The sequence below is a fragment of the Candoia aspera genome, chromosome 7 (assembly GCF_035149785.1).
Source record: "Candoia aspera isolate rCanAsp1 chromosome 7, rCanAsp1.hap2, whole genome shotgun sequence".
NCBI lineage: Eukaryota > Metazoa > Chordata > Lepidosauria > Squamata > Boidae > Candoia > Candoia aspera.
Window position 1 is genome coordinate 58,287,503 of NC_086159.1, and position 13,964 is coordinate 58,301,466.

At 39.2% G+C, this 13,964-nt stretch overlaps 1 protein-coding gene across 3 annotated transcripts in view; it reads left to right on the forward strand.

Annotated features, from left to right (window-relative positions):
• Positions 1-2,347: 2,347 nt before the first annotated feature.
• The window catches only part of CPED1 (cadherin like and PC-esterase domain containing 1), a 110,449-nt gene continuing 98,832 nt past the window's right edge, over positions 2,348-13,964 (forward strand). For 2 of the 3 annotated variants that reach the window (XM_063309534.1, XM_063309536.1), the window contains exons 1-2: positions 2,348-2,455; positions 2,939-3,395. In XM_063309534.1, the coding sequence (XP_063165604.1) occupies positions 3,144-3,395 (252 nt within the window). In that variant the 5' untranslated portion in view covers positions 2,348-2,455; positions 2,939-3,143. Of the gene's footprint in view, positions 2,456-2,638; positions 3,396-13,964 lie in introns of those variants that run through there. The other variant, XM_063309535.1, reaches the window with a different exon arrangement.

Consider the following 13,964-nt stretch of genomic DNA (forward strand, 5'->3'; position numbering starts at 1 on the left):
TCGATGCTTTGGAACTGTGGTGTTGGAGGAAAATTCTGAGAGTGCCTTGGACTGCAAGAAGATCAAACCAGTCCATCCTCCAGGAAATAAAGCCAGACTGCTCACTTGAGGGAATGATATTAAAGGCAAAACTGAAGTACTTTGGCCACATAATGAGAAGACAGGACACCCTGGAGAAGATGCTGATGCTAGGGAGAGTGGAAGGCAAAAGGAAGAGGGGCCGACAAAGGGCAAGGTGGATGGATGATATTCTAGAGATGACGGACTCGTCCCTGGGGGAGCTGAGGGTGTTGACGACCGACAGGAAGCTCTGGCGTGGGCTGGTCCATGAAGTCACGAAGAGTCGGAAGCGACTAAACGAATAAACAACAAGACTAACACAGCTCTCCTCCTACAATGCCCATCTTTTCTAGTAATCTTCACAACCACCCTGGCCAGTTGACTGGGATAAGAGAAAGTGACTGGTTCAGTGAGCTCTCAGCCTGGTTGGGATTTGGTCCTACTTCTCCCAAGTCTAACATTCTGACGGTATAATGTTGTAACCCATGCTGCTCACTACATCGAAGGACTACAAGTCCATCAGTTCCAGCCAACATGACTAATGGTGATGGATTATGGGATTAATAGTCCCAGACTCATTGCACTCCTTGCTCTAATACTTCATGCCGACTCTTGTCAGAATTGAAAATAATTGTAACTCTATAGTATTGTGTGTATGCAACACGCATAAACACAAAGGGTTAACTTTGTAATAGATAGCAATAGATAGCAATCACAGATCATAAAAAGATTCTGTCCTGTGCTTCTTCTGGAGCAAGTGATCTTACTTTGTCTGCAAACTGGGAATGGCATTACATGCAGAGGTACAACAAGCAGTCTCCTCTAATGGTGGGTACTTTGATGCATGTCTAGATCAAAAGTGACCAACTCTTTTTGCAGAGAGACTGGGGAACAGGTAGCATGAGAAATGACACTGGGACAGAACTTACCAGTTATTGGCACTGAGATAGGAATTTACGGAAACTACATTTCATTTCATTTCATTTCAGTCTGCCCAACTCTCATAAGACTCTGAGTGGCTTACAGCTAAGAACCATTATAGTGTATATAAACTAATATGGATGTGGATGTGGAGGTGTGTGTATCTCAAACCTATAGATCAGTGTTTCTCAGCCTTGGCAGCTTTAAGCTGTGTGGGTTTCAACTCCCGGAACTCCCCAGCTGCCAAGTTTGAGAAGCACTGCTATAGGTCAAAACCAAACCAATCCAAAGCAAACAGAAGAGGGCTCCACAATACCCTGTCCCCAAGGGAGAACAACCAGTTTTCAGTAGCCTCCTGAACGCCATAATCTTTGGCAGGGACATCATGCTCTGAAGAGACCATGGTTATAACTTAGATTGCTGTTTCCCAGGTGGGCAACTACAAGAGCACAAACCTTACCATGTCCTGTCTGCTCCCCATGACCCTCTTGTGCTTTTCTTTTTGCCCAGCCAATCAGCTTTTAGCTGGGTTCCAGGGAGAAAAAAGTATTTTTTTTCACCAGTAATGTTAAAAGCAGAGGAAAAATGATGAACTGGGACAGGAGAGGCAGAAGAAGGGAGGTGAGGTTCCCTATAAAATACTCCTGAAGTTTCTGTAGTGGATATATGCAGGCTTGTTTGCATATACCATGGTTTAGAGTCAGCTATGACAGCCAGTTTAATGTAGTAGTTTAGGCACCAGGCTAGAAATCGGGAGACTGTGAGTTCTAGTCTCGCTTTAAGCATGAAGCCAGCTGGGTGACCTTGGGCCAGTCACTCTCTCTCTCAGCCCTAGAAAGAAGGTGGCAAGGGCAAAACAATTCTAAAAATGTGGCCAGGAAAACTTCAGGGACTACCAGGGGACTCAAGATCAACTCAAAGGGTTTTTTTCCCCCTCTTCTTAAAGCCAGCTATTGTTCTGCTAACACTTAGCTACCCAGAAGTACAATAAGCGGTGCTATAAACCCAAAGATGCCTCAGACACGTAATTAATCTTTCTTATAATCTTCTTCTGTATGCTTGGCAAATAATGTGGAACATCCTGAAGTAGTTTTGCAAGCCCAGAGCCACTTGGTTTCCTAATTTACCATTTGCCACAGTGCTTGCATACCTCTGTATCACTTTTCCGTAACCTATGTGCAGTTCTGAAGTTCCTACGGCACTGAAAAACAGCACATGGGAGGCAAAAGTAAACTTTCTATGATCCAGCACAGTCCCCAGCCTGAGAGACTTTTCAGAGCTTGGTAAACTTAACCCCACCCCTCCGGGCAGTCCTGATTTTTATTTATATGTCTGTGGTCCAACGGAGTTCAGATGGAGTGCTGTGTGCGTGTGTGGGGATGAGCCGAAGTCATGAGCCTGGGCTGTTTGGAGTGCTTTTAATCAGCAACCCGTTAGAGGAGAATGGAAAACGTCTGACAGGGTGAAGAACTGAGTAAGTAAACATGACTTTGAACTCCAAAAGACAGCAGAGGAAAAAAAGAGAGAGAAATCTGATTGAGCAAAAACCAGGCTTTTGCACTGTTAAAAACTGCTCGGGGAGGGAAGCCTGTGTATGTTTTCTGGCAGGAAAAAGGCAATTTAAAAGAAGAAGGAAATGATTTTTTTTAAAGAACCCATGAGAAGAGGAATTGGAAAAGGGGGAGGGAGGGGAAAGAGAGTCCTGCTAGAAAAGCCTTCATATTTTTCAGCTGTACGTGCAAAGCCCATTGCAATTTTTAATCCATATTTCTTTTTTTGAACGTAATTGCTCAGTCAGTCCCTCTCTGGGTATTGTGCAATGGAGTTTTGCTCTGAACAGTCACATTTCTTCTGCTTGCAATACTTGGAAACTTGATGTGTGTTCATTTCCAATCCACAGCGTGTACGTGTTACTTCTTTCGGTCTCTCTCCCCACCAATCCCATTGTTTATTCCAGGTCGGACACTGCTTGCCTTTCTCCGCTGGGGACCTATCATTTCTTGCCAGCTGATGTCATGGAAGAACTCAGGTCCAGAAGTGATGGAGAGAGGACTTGAGTGTGGAAAATATACCTCTCTGCCTTTCTTTCATGCTGGTAAAAAGCAGCCAGACTGATTGCTCCTATAATGTGGAAATGGGACAAATCAGAAATCTGAGGTGCCATGGCTTGCCGGCAAATTGTGCCTGGCCGGAGATGGTGTCGTCTTCGCCCGTTCCTGATGGTGTTGATTCTGGCTGCCTATCTCTTCTACCAGACCCTGATGCCTTTAAGATCCAGGAAACTGGCAATTCCTACAACTGGCAATGGACTCCCGCCCAACAAAGCAGCTGAGGTGCAGCGTCAGACACACCAAGTCCTTGCAAGGCGAGTCGGTTGCTTCCTTCCTTCTAGCAAACAACAAGGGCAGAAAGAGGTAAGAGAGATCCTACAAGATAAACACTGGTTCATAAGCTAGAGTTTCAGTTAAATTTAACTGTGGCTTCCTAAATCACATACATCAGTGAAAGGGGCATAATGAGGAGTTTTGATTGAATTCCTTGTTCTAGTTGCACTGCCTAGATGAAGGTGACCCCAAGTGATACCTCCCTGGAATGAAATATAAACATCCTATTGGAATGAAAGAATGGAATAAGAAGAAGCAACATAGAAAAGGTGGCAAATAGGGAGGAAGAAGAAGTACAGTTTCTTAACTCAACCATCTCTGGGCAGACTAGTGTTTATGTTGCTCCAAACTGCATAGCAAAGGATCAGAGGTGATACAATTAAAACCCAGAAAAATTGCATTTATCTACTACCTTACTTTGATTCCAAGATTCAGTAAAGGAAGTGATGATAGAAGGATTGTAAGAATAAAGAGATAAGGATGAATTGGCAGATAGGTTTGAAAGGGGCACTAGTACTCACCAAACAGAGTGTACAGAATATAATTCTGTGTTCTACCCTAGGAAGTAGTAATACTCATCATCTTTGTCAATAACTTTATGATATTTCCATTCTTTCCAAAGCTTGGCCAACTCATGAGAGCTACTGAAATGGAATTTCTAGGGAAAGTATTTTCTGTTCAGCCCACAAATACATAGTAACTCATATTAATATCCAGCATGCATTAATTCAGAAGTAGTGGATTCGCCTGAGGAAGATATGCTTAGGATTGTCAGCAGAGCCTTGAGGTGGTCAAATCCTCACTGTGCTTTATTGCAAATTGTAACAGTCTATGCTTGGATTTGGATGGATAATGTGACTGATTTGATCTATACCAGCATTCCTCGACTTGGTGCACTCCAAGTATTGGAACACAATTCACAGGATTTTCAACCAGGGAATCCCAAACCATCTGGAAAACATCAGGTTTCAGGAAACTGCTGTTTATTTTTCAAACTAGGATTTTAGCAAATGTCTGAGGGGTGTAATCCCTATTCTGTATGTGTATTACATACTGTATTATATAGCACAACAATCTTCTCCAACCTGGTGCCCTCCTGTAGTAAATCCCAGCATTGTCACTAGGGCTGATGACAATTACAGTCCTAACACATCTTGAAAGCAACCAGTTAGAAAATTCCATCTCATTTTCATGCTGTAGAAAACTATAAAGAGGCTTGTTTTACTATGTACAGATTGGAGGTTTTTGTTGGTGGTGGTAGGTTGGTTCTTGTTCTTTGTTTTGTAGTGCCGCCTCAACAATTGGTCAACCTCCTTCCTAATTTTTTGGATTAATTCAATTAAAATTCTTAAATGGGAAACTAGAATTCATTTAGGCTATGCAGGGCTCTGGAGTAGAAGGCCAAAATGGGTTTCAAAGCATACAGGGGTACCACTGTAGCATCCATCTGTAGTTCCTTTGAGTAGTTGTGTCTTTTCCATAACTGGTCTCCTGCTGAAAGATTCCAGGAAAAAGCACATTTGGGCTAAGAAGCTGCAAGCAAGTGCTATGTGCATGCCTTCTCATGCTCCAAAGCATCATTTTGCTTCCCACTTACTTCCGTCATAATCTTTTATTTCCAGGAATGTACAGGAACCTAAGAACATGCCAAATGCATTCTTAGAAAATGAAAATGATAGGGGATAGCAACCCAATGTTTTGTTTTGATGTGGCCTGCCTACCCAGAAAAATACAAAGCTAAGCTCTTTGGAGGTCAGAGGAGATGGTGAGGACAATCTAACCAATCTGCATTTTGGAAAACAGGTGTTTTACAATGGATCACCCTCACTGTGGCAACCACTGTATAAATGGGAGAGGTCTGCAATGGCAGCCATTTTTTTTAGAATGCTCATCATAGCTCCCAGAATTCCAGAAATGCCCTCCAACACCCAAAAGCTGGACATTATTCAGACTGTAATGGCTGTTACACATTAGCTCTAAATTTTTTAGCAAGTTTTGGTCTGACCATTCTGCAATGACATTCAAAAGAGGATTGAGACTTTCATAGATGTTTAACCAAACTCAGATGGCATGGTTTCATTCAAATCCCTGAAGATAATTAATGTAAGTCCCTGTCCCTGCATAAGTATATGTAGATATTTGAAGGCTTTTAAAGCTATACATGAGGCACTTTCTGGAAATTCATGCAAAGAAAGAAAAAAAAAAGTAATAGGACACAGATTTAATCACTTGTGTTTTAACTGTGCTTTATTCTGGCTGTATTACAACTAATAGCTTTTTTCACATCATTCTGTTTGTTTATATATCCTTGGCACCAGAAATGAGGAAATGTTTGCACTGAAATATGTATTTGTTAGTTTTTCATAAAGTGTACTTGTAGTTGTACTAGCTATTTTGGTTGTGGCATCAGCTCTGCACAACCGCATCAGAGTTAAATCTCTGGAAAAAGAAATGCTGTTATAAAAGGCATGGACAGCTTTTTAAATTAAATGTCCTCTGGGCAAGATTGTTCTTAATATAGGCAAGCCTGTATCACCGTATAAGTAAAATAAGTCTTACCGTTCCTGAACATCTGTCTGTTTCGTTCTTCTACAATCCAATCTTATCTTCCTATAAAATGCCCCAGATAATTCAGATTGCCTTTTACTAGTTTATTTGGCAACAGGTCAGACTATGATTTGATTAAATAGTTGTAAACAGGTATGATAAATATATATTTGAATTTTCAGCAGTGTGCATAGAATACTACCTGATTTAGTTGTATTGTGTCTTTCCCAGTAATTACTAGAAACTCTCTTAAGAATGACTTTTATCTTTAAAAAAAATGTTTCTAAGGTAGGAAACATTCAAAAAATTGTAAAGTTAATAATGCTTAGTCTATGTCAAATAAAGTCTCCAGGGACTTTGCTAGAGTTCAAATGTCTAATTCTTGCATCTACCTTTCTACGATTAAAAACATATTCAGCTGCTTTTCTTACCCATGTTTATGTGTTTTAAAAATATAAGGGAATGTAATGTCAGAAGTTTCCCACAGCTTAAAAAAAGCTTGGATGAGAAATTGGGATGAGTCTGGTTTCCTAGTATATTCGTATGATTTTCTGGGCTAGTTGTGGCAGCATCATTACAGTTAAAGTGCTGGGTAGTACTAGAATGGAAATCTAGATCCCATTTGGAAAGATTCCCAAATCAACAACCATGCTAAGGAAATGCTGAGGTCTCTTCTCACTAACTGCACTCTTCCAAGGCAGCATGTTATCTGCTTGCCTATAGCAGTACAGGATACTTTAATATAGCATTCACATACATTTTCTATCTGTGTTGACTAGCAGACTGGCTGGGAGGCAGATGGCAATGTAGGTGCTGTGCTAAAGCAGCAAACCAGGATCTTTTTTTTTTTAAGGGCTATGGGGTTATGAAAACAGGAGACTTCAGATGTTCCTTTGCCCAAGAACCTCACAAATACAGAAGAGCTGCTGCTTCTGATGATCTTTGACTCCATACAAATATGGGGGGGAAACAGCAGATTGGAAAAGGTCTATTTATATCCCAATTTCTTTAAAGAAAAGAGAGAGATTTAAAGGAATGCTCTAATTACAGGACAATAGCCCTAATACCACACCAGCTGTTGGAAATTCTGCAGAAGAGATTATAGTGCTGTATGGATACAGACATAATTGAACAGGCAGGCTTCAGAAGGAGCAGGGGAATACAAGATCATTTAGCTAATATTAGTGGATAATTGTAGAGAGTCAGGGAGATGCCTTGAAGCAAATATTCAGAAACTGTTGTGTAAACGAAAAGGACAGAAGCATTAATTTAGTCCTAGGAAGGGAGACAGTATTAAGAAGAGGCTCAGGCTGATGCTTCCTTGACTCCCTGGCCTATAAAAGGCATAGGAAGAAAAGTATAATCTGACTTGCAAGGTTCTGTTATTATAGCTTATCTCAATAAAGCGTAGTTCTTTGGATTACTCCAAAGCTTTTGATAGTATTGATAATTCAAGGCTTTGAAGTTTCTGAAAGCAACAGATATATCAAAGCATCCAATTCTTCCAATAAGAAATCTGTACAACAACCAGGAAGTAACAATGAGAACAGAATTTGGTAATGCTTAATGGTTTACTGACGGAAAAGCAGTCACAGGACACAGCTACGACTCAATGAAGCAACATAACAAAAACTTGATAAACAGGGACTAGAAGAATCTTGCCTTTGGTGTTCCAACATTTTAAAGCGCAGTATGGAATTAGGACAATCTCATAGTCATAAATCAGTACCAATCCATAAATATATATGTGTCTGCCCACCCATGTGTACATAGGCATACACAACTGCACATGCACACACCCATTGTTTTCAAAACACCCAGAGCAAACAAGCTATTGTTGAAATCCCTCAGTTTAAAATGCATGTATACCTGCAAACTCCAGTTATAAAATTTAACTTATAAAATACGCTGATCTTTAACAAAAGAACTTTAGTAGCCAAAATGTGACATTTGTCTTTTAATCAGAAATTAAATCAGATCCACTTAAACTAGTTTAAATTACAAGTTAAAAGACAAGGAAAGAATGATACAACTTTGCTTATTTTAATTTTCTGGCCTCCTCTATGCTTATTTGTATCATCTCATCCCATTTCCAGAATACTGTAAGGAAGTTTGGTGTATTCTAGTACTCCTGCTGATGATATATTGTTCCTCTTCTAAAAATATGTCACAAAGCATATTCCCCTGCATTCTCTAAAACCACTGCATTCTTTGGCATTCTCTGTAATATTACACCACTGGGCATGTTCATGCATCCATATCTCTTATGAAAATAAATGTTAATATTCTTAGGGATGTCCTTCCTACATTAGGACTATGGTTCTGGATGTCTATAACCTCAGCCTTATAACTGTAATTGGCTTCCCTTTGATGGAAATTCAGCAGGCATCCAAGAATGATCAAAGTGGAGCCTGTCATCTTTGCAAAGTATGTCCAGTTGTCTAGTTTAAAGAGGAAGAGTTGAGGCATCAACAAGTAGATCATTATACTGAAACAGCGTTCTGCCATATTGTCACGCATTCAGATACAAGAAAGATTTCCAATCTCAGGGTGATAAACCATGATTAACTCTATTTCCTATTTGGTAGCTATCCTCATCTGACACACTTTTCTTTAAGTATATAGTAGGAGATGCAAAGAATTTATAGTTGGAGATAGCAAATGGGAGGGAAATTTGGAGCTAGTTAAATAGCACATTTCTGGTTGTGAATTATGGCTCAGAAGAAATGGCACATTATTGTTTTGGTGCAAGAAAACTGCAGTGAAGTGATTTCCATTGCAAATTTACCTGTATTTTTCCTCTGGAAGAAATTGTGATTCTAAAAGTAGATCTTAGGAAAGTATCTTGCATTTTGTACTTGATTTATAATCCCATGTCTGGGAACTTTGGCAGTTTTAGTCTACTCACACCTGGAGGCAATCAGACGGTGGAAAGCTGATCTAAGTAAAACAACTGGCAATAGAGTCAACTACAGGCTGCATGCATATAAAATAACTATGCCAAGGTGTTTTGAGCTTTAGCAATATTCTTCCTCTGAAGTTAAACTACAGCCGATCAGACAGTGAATTGCTCAGCCTGCTCTAATGTGGAATCATGCCTACAATCAAAGCATATCTTTTGATTTTGTGGCCTGCTCTATATTTAGGCAGCAAACAATGAGAAACACAGAAACATTCCAGTCATTTCAGTCCAAAGCCTACTCCTTCCCGAACAAAAATACTACAGACATAAAAAGCTAACACATTTTAAGTAGCTTCCAGAAAACAACAAAAACAAACAGGAAATTCACTTATTTCTAGAAATACAGGAAGCATAACAATGTTAAAATCGGATAAACTACATCCACAAAATACATGTTGGGAGGCTGTGTAGGGAAGTGCTTGAAATAATGCAAAGAATATGCTTTAGAAATATTCTATTATTTCTTCCTTGCTCAGATTAACCACCATTTATCTCCCCAAACTTAATAACAAGCAAACCTTGCCTGGATGCTTTTTTTCTTACTTGCTTGGCTCCCTTTCTACTCTTTTTATACCCCAAACAATAATTTAGATCACATATAGATGCCAAAATAATCTTCCATTGATAGTTCAATTTCCTTATTCCAGGCTTCTTTACATTGATCAGATTGATAAGTGAATATTTCTTCAACATTAATATGTGAAGGCAACAGGCTAATTTAAGGTGCAGGGCAGGCCATACAGGTTTCTCCTCCAACATCCACTATCACCTCCCAGCATCTGCTGAATGAAGCAACTTTTTTATTTTGCTTAATGACAAGGGTGGTTCTGCAAACCTCTGTCAGATTCTTGGTGCTGTTGGATACAATAACTCACCGTGGTCCATTGTAACTCACTATTTCTGGTGGTCTCAACCAATTTAGTTTGTTTTCCAAAAACTCTCTTGACCATTCCTACAGCTTCTAAACTGAATGCAGCTGGCAGCGTTGACCTACCCTTTTTCCTCTGGCAATGCAATCACTGTGATTTGCTTTTTTCTTTCTGGTCTGAAATGTGTGGTCTTGGTTTTTACAAAGAGCTTTATATAACACATGGTGAAACTGCAGTGCAAAATGACTTCTAAGGATTTCCAGTCCTTGACATTTCTTACGTTACTCAGTTGGGGAGACAAACTCACCCCAGAAATAATTGTTTTGTGCATCCACTGTAGAAAGCAAATGCCTGTGTTTAGTATGTGAATGGGCTGAGTGATTCCAGGCACATCAGCCAGCTTCAGGATGTCCTCCAGTGTGGTTTTCATTGGTGGGTTATGTTTATACCAAAGTTACAATTTATCCTAGGAGAAAGAGCTCCTGCAGAACTCATCTTCAGACAAACAAAGAAATAGGTGGGAGGCAATAGGACAATAATTACCTAGTTTGTGAACAAATTCCTCAGCCAACATCGTATTTAAACAGAAGTTACTCTGAAGTTATGTAAGTTAAAGAGAATGCCAGAGGCTAGCAAAATGCCTTGTATTAAAAATGAAATGAAAAGACATTCTTACTTGTCTTTTAAAGAGGGAATTCCGTTCTCTGGTTTGTCATGGAAAAAAATGACATTTATTTGATTTAAAACTCCTGTTTTATTTATGTACTTAATCAAACTTAAAGGTTGCCTCAATTGCAGTGCTGTTCCCAGGGCAAAAACAAGATGCACCCATTACTACTTGTGTCACCACATTCTAGCTATAAATGGGAGATGATTATGGTATAAGTGACTGTGAGATGAGTGTCCTGATTCAGGAAAAAATGTAACTGCTGCACAAGATAAATCTGTGCAAAAGCTTCCTGACCATGGGTGCCAACTGAAGAACCACTTTGTGCAACCACCTTCATACCTTCCAACATTTCTTCAAAGAGTCAGTGAATGATGAGGGATGGGCATGGGGGGTTGCTGGGAAATCTGGGATACACAGACAATTTTGTCGTGGTCTTCCAGGGCCCTACCATTTACTAAGGTTCATTTTGATCAAGTTAAGTGTTTTCTCTTACCTTTTTTATTATTATAACTGCAGTTCATCAGGTGGAGAAATGGTCCACTTATGAGCTGTTTTGATACAATGCTAGTATGTTAGAAATTTTGCAGTCACACAAACTTCCAATACCCATGACCATGATTGCATGTTGTTAGAGTGGCTGAGCTGGGGAAAGCAAAGCTTAAGTTTTAAACAGTGCACAGTGTATTAGAAAAAGAACACTTCAGGAACTTACCTGCAAAAGTAGTGTTCATTTGAACTCAGGAAGCAGGGGCCCCACTCAGTGAGTGGATTTGCCCACAAGTTCTGCAAAGTTGCAATGTAGCAAAAACAAAAAACCACCATGTTTAGCTCTGGTTTCAAATAACCAGTGGAGCCAGGAAAAAAAAACACAGGTCTCAAAACAAACCCTATCCTGAGATCAGTTTAGTCCAGAACCAGTCTCAAAGTGGTGCAAAACCAATTTTGGTAAAACCAGAAACCTTGGTGGTTTCTAGATCTCTGGAAGCATGCCTGAGGAAGTTATATTCGATAATGTGAAAACTGCTGCTCTGTAAACCAAAAAAAAAAAAAAACAGAATCTGGGATTTAAGAGCTCACGACTTTGATGAAATTCATGATACCTAACAGAGATAATATCCTAATCCATCACTGAAAGGGGCTATCCTTAGAAGATTTACAAAGTGTATTTATAAAATGTTTTCCCTAAACTGGGTGTAGTTAAACCTGGTTACCCTTCCCATTAAATAACTTTTTTCCATGCCAGGGAGGTACAAAGTGGGGCCCTTCTAAGCCACCAGCATTTCTGTTGCTTCTAATTATTCAAATTCTATGAAAAGACGTATCCATTCCTCGTTCCTGTGAAGTTGTGTTTACAATCTTTTATATTCTTTCTCCGATGATTCTAATTCTGTCTTTGCACTAGCAATTGTACCAGTGCAACAAGAATAATTTAAAAACCTCAGAGATATAAAAACACTAAACACATGCAAAGCAAATAGTGATACTATACTGATTTAAAGAGCAACGTTAACTAATAGAACAGTATGTGCTGGCTGATGCATCATGAGAGAAAAGCAGAAAGCATACCTCCCTCAAGTCAATTTAGTTGGACATGCAAAACTGTGGATAACTTGTCATGCAGTTTTATCAGCAGTGTGATAAATGTGTGGTATGCATGTGATGGGAAAACGTACTCCCCCCATACACATGTAAGCAGAATAACTACCAAACCTCTGAGATGCCCCCCACCTACATATGAACAGCTTAAAGTGCGCTTGTAGGAAAACATTCCCAGCAAGGTGAATTGACCCTGAGTGGCAACAGGGAGAAGACTCAGTCAGGAATCTGAGGCCCACTAAACCAAATTGTTTATATTCACTGACCATATCTCAAAGATAGTATGGGTGGCAGGCTGACCTAGCAGGAAGGGATAAATGATAATAAGGTCACCCACTCTGGTTCTAATTTTGCTTGTGGCTGTTCAGCAAAGTGTCAATGCTTTGCTGGGAGTCCAGTATATACTGTTTATTGATTGCATGAAAATAAATTTATGTTGTATCTTCAAAGCTTTAGGTGACCCAAGTTTTGGCTACAACATATGCATGCAAGAATGTAGGTCATTAAGAACCTTGGTTCTACTGATTTTTCTTCTTTCTCCATCCAATAGAAAAGTGCTTTTCAAAAATGGAGAATGCTGAGATTGGCTGTGAGGATCCTAAATGTATACCTTGCCAAGATTACAGTGCTATCCCTGAAGAGCACAAGAACTTGTATCTCCTTCTAACCACACTATTTTGTGCATCCCTAAGAATTCTTATTGCAATAATGAACCAGCTCATATCTCACAAGATCCCATGTGATCTTGGGCATCCTTCCCTCTTTTCACAGAAACTCTTAAGACCAGTCCTCTAAAATTTTGGCTGCAAGTCTCTTTTCTAGGACTATTTGCTATCACCAGAATTAACTACATCAGCTATTTTACCTTTCTGTAAAAAAGTAAAATGCTGCATATACATGCAGATCTGAATGCTATTTTATGTTCAAGATTCCATAATTTTGCATGTCTTAATAATCTGGTTATTCATTTTTTCACCCATTAAGAAAGTATATTAAAATGAATACATTTTTAATAAAGTGTATTCATTTTAATACACTTTATTAAAATATCACATATAGTTAGCTGTTTAAAAATGTTTTTTGGGTATGGCAAATAATTCTCTTACCAAAGAGATTTGAGCATAATGGTATAAAAGCCAGCAAAAGCATAATCAGTTTGAACAAACTGCTTTCCTCTGTGGATAGCAAGCCTTTTCATGCCAAGATTCAGCATGACATAGATCTAATGACTTAAGAATGGAGTGGAAAAAAATAAGATTGGCAAAACTTGGGATAAGTGGAACATAGTTTCCATAACATTGGACCATAACTGATAATGGGAACAATATGAATAGTGATGTTCATATTTTATGAACAGAATGATTTAACAGTTGGAATAGTACTTGTTCAAAAGATGGGACATCTCATCCAGCCTGACAAGCTTTTTAATTAAAATATAGTTACATAACTTTGATTGAAATAGACTTTGAACTGAATTAATTAGAGTATATATAAAATATTTCAAAAGGGAAACTAAAACATTATAGGTTGTTAGATGAACATGGGTAAAAAATGTTAAAGGGCAAAATTCAGTGCTGAACTAATGGACTTCTTTTTCTGTTCCACCCTGTTTCCCTAGCACTCAAAGTACACACTCAAAATCTGCTGTAGAAGGTTAGGGTAACCCCTCTGGGGATTGGAGTTGGGGTTGACAGCACATGGGGAGAAAAGTGGAAATACCTTATTTGATTTCAGTATTACTATTTAGCTTACTGTACAATTTACAATATGAACCAGTAGAAGCCTTGCAGAAGTTTTGGGTTTCAGTTCCCACAATCCCTTGCCAAAGGTCATGTGACTAGTACTGATGGGAATTGAAGATAGGCTTACTCGCTGCCTACAGACCCTAACTGAATTAAGACTGAAATAATTCCTGCAATTTGAACTAGATCTTCCAAACCTCTAACACATGCAGA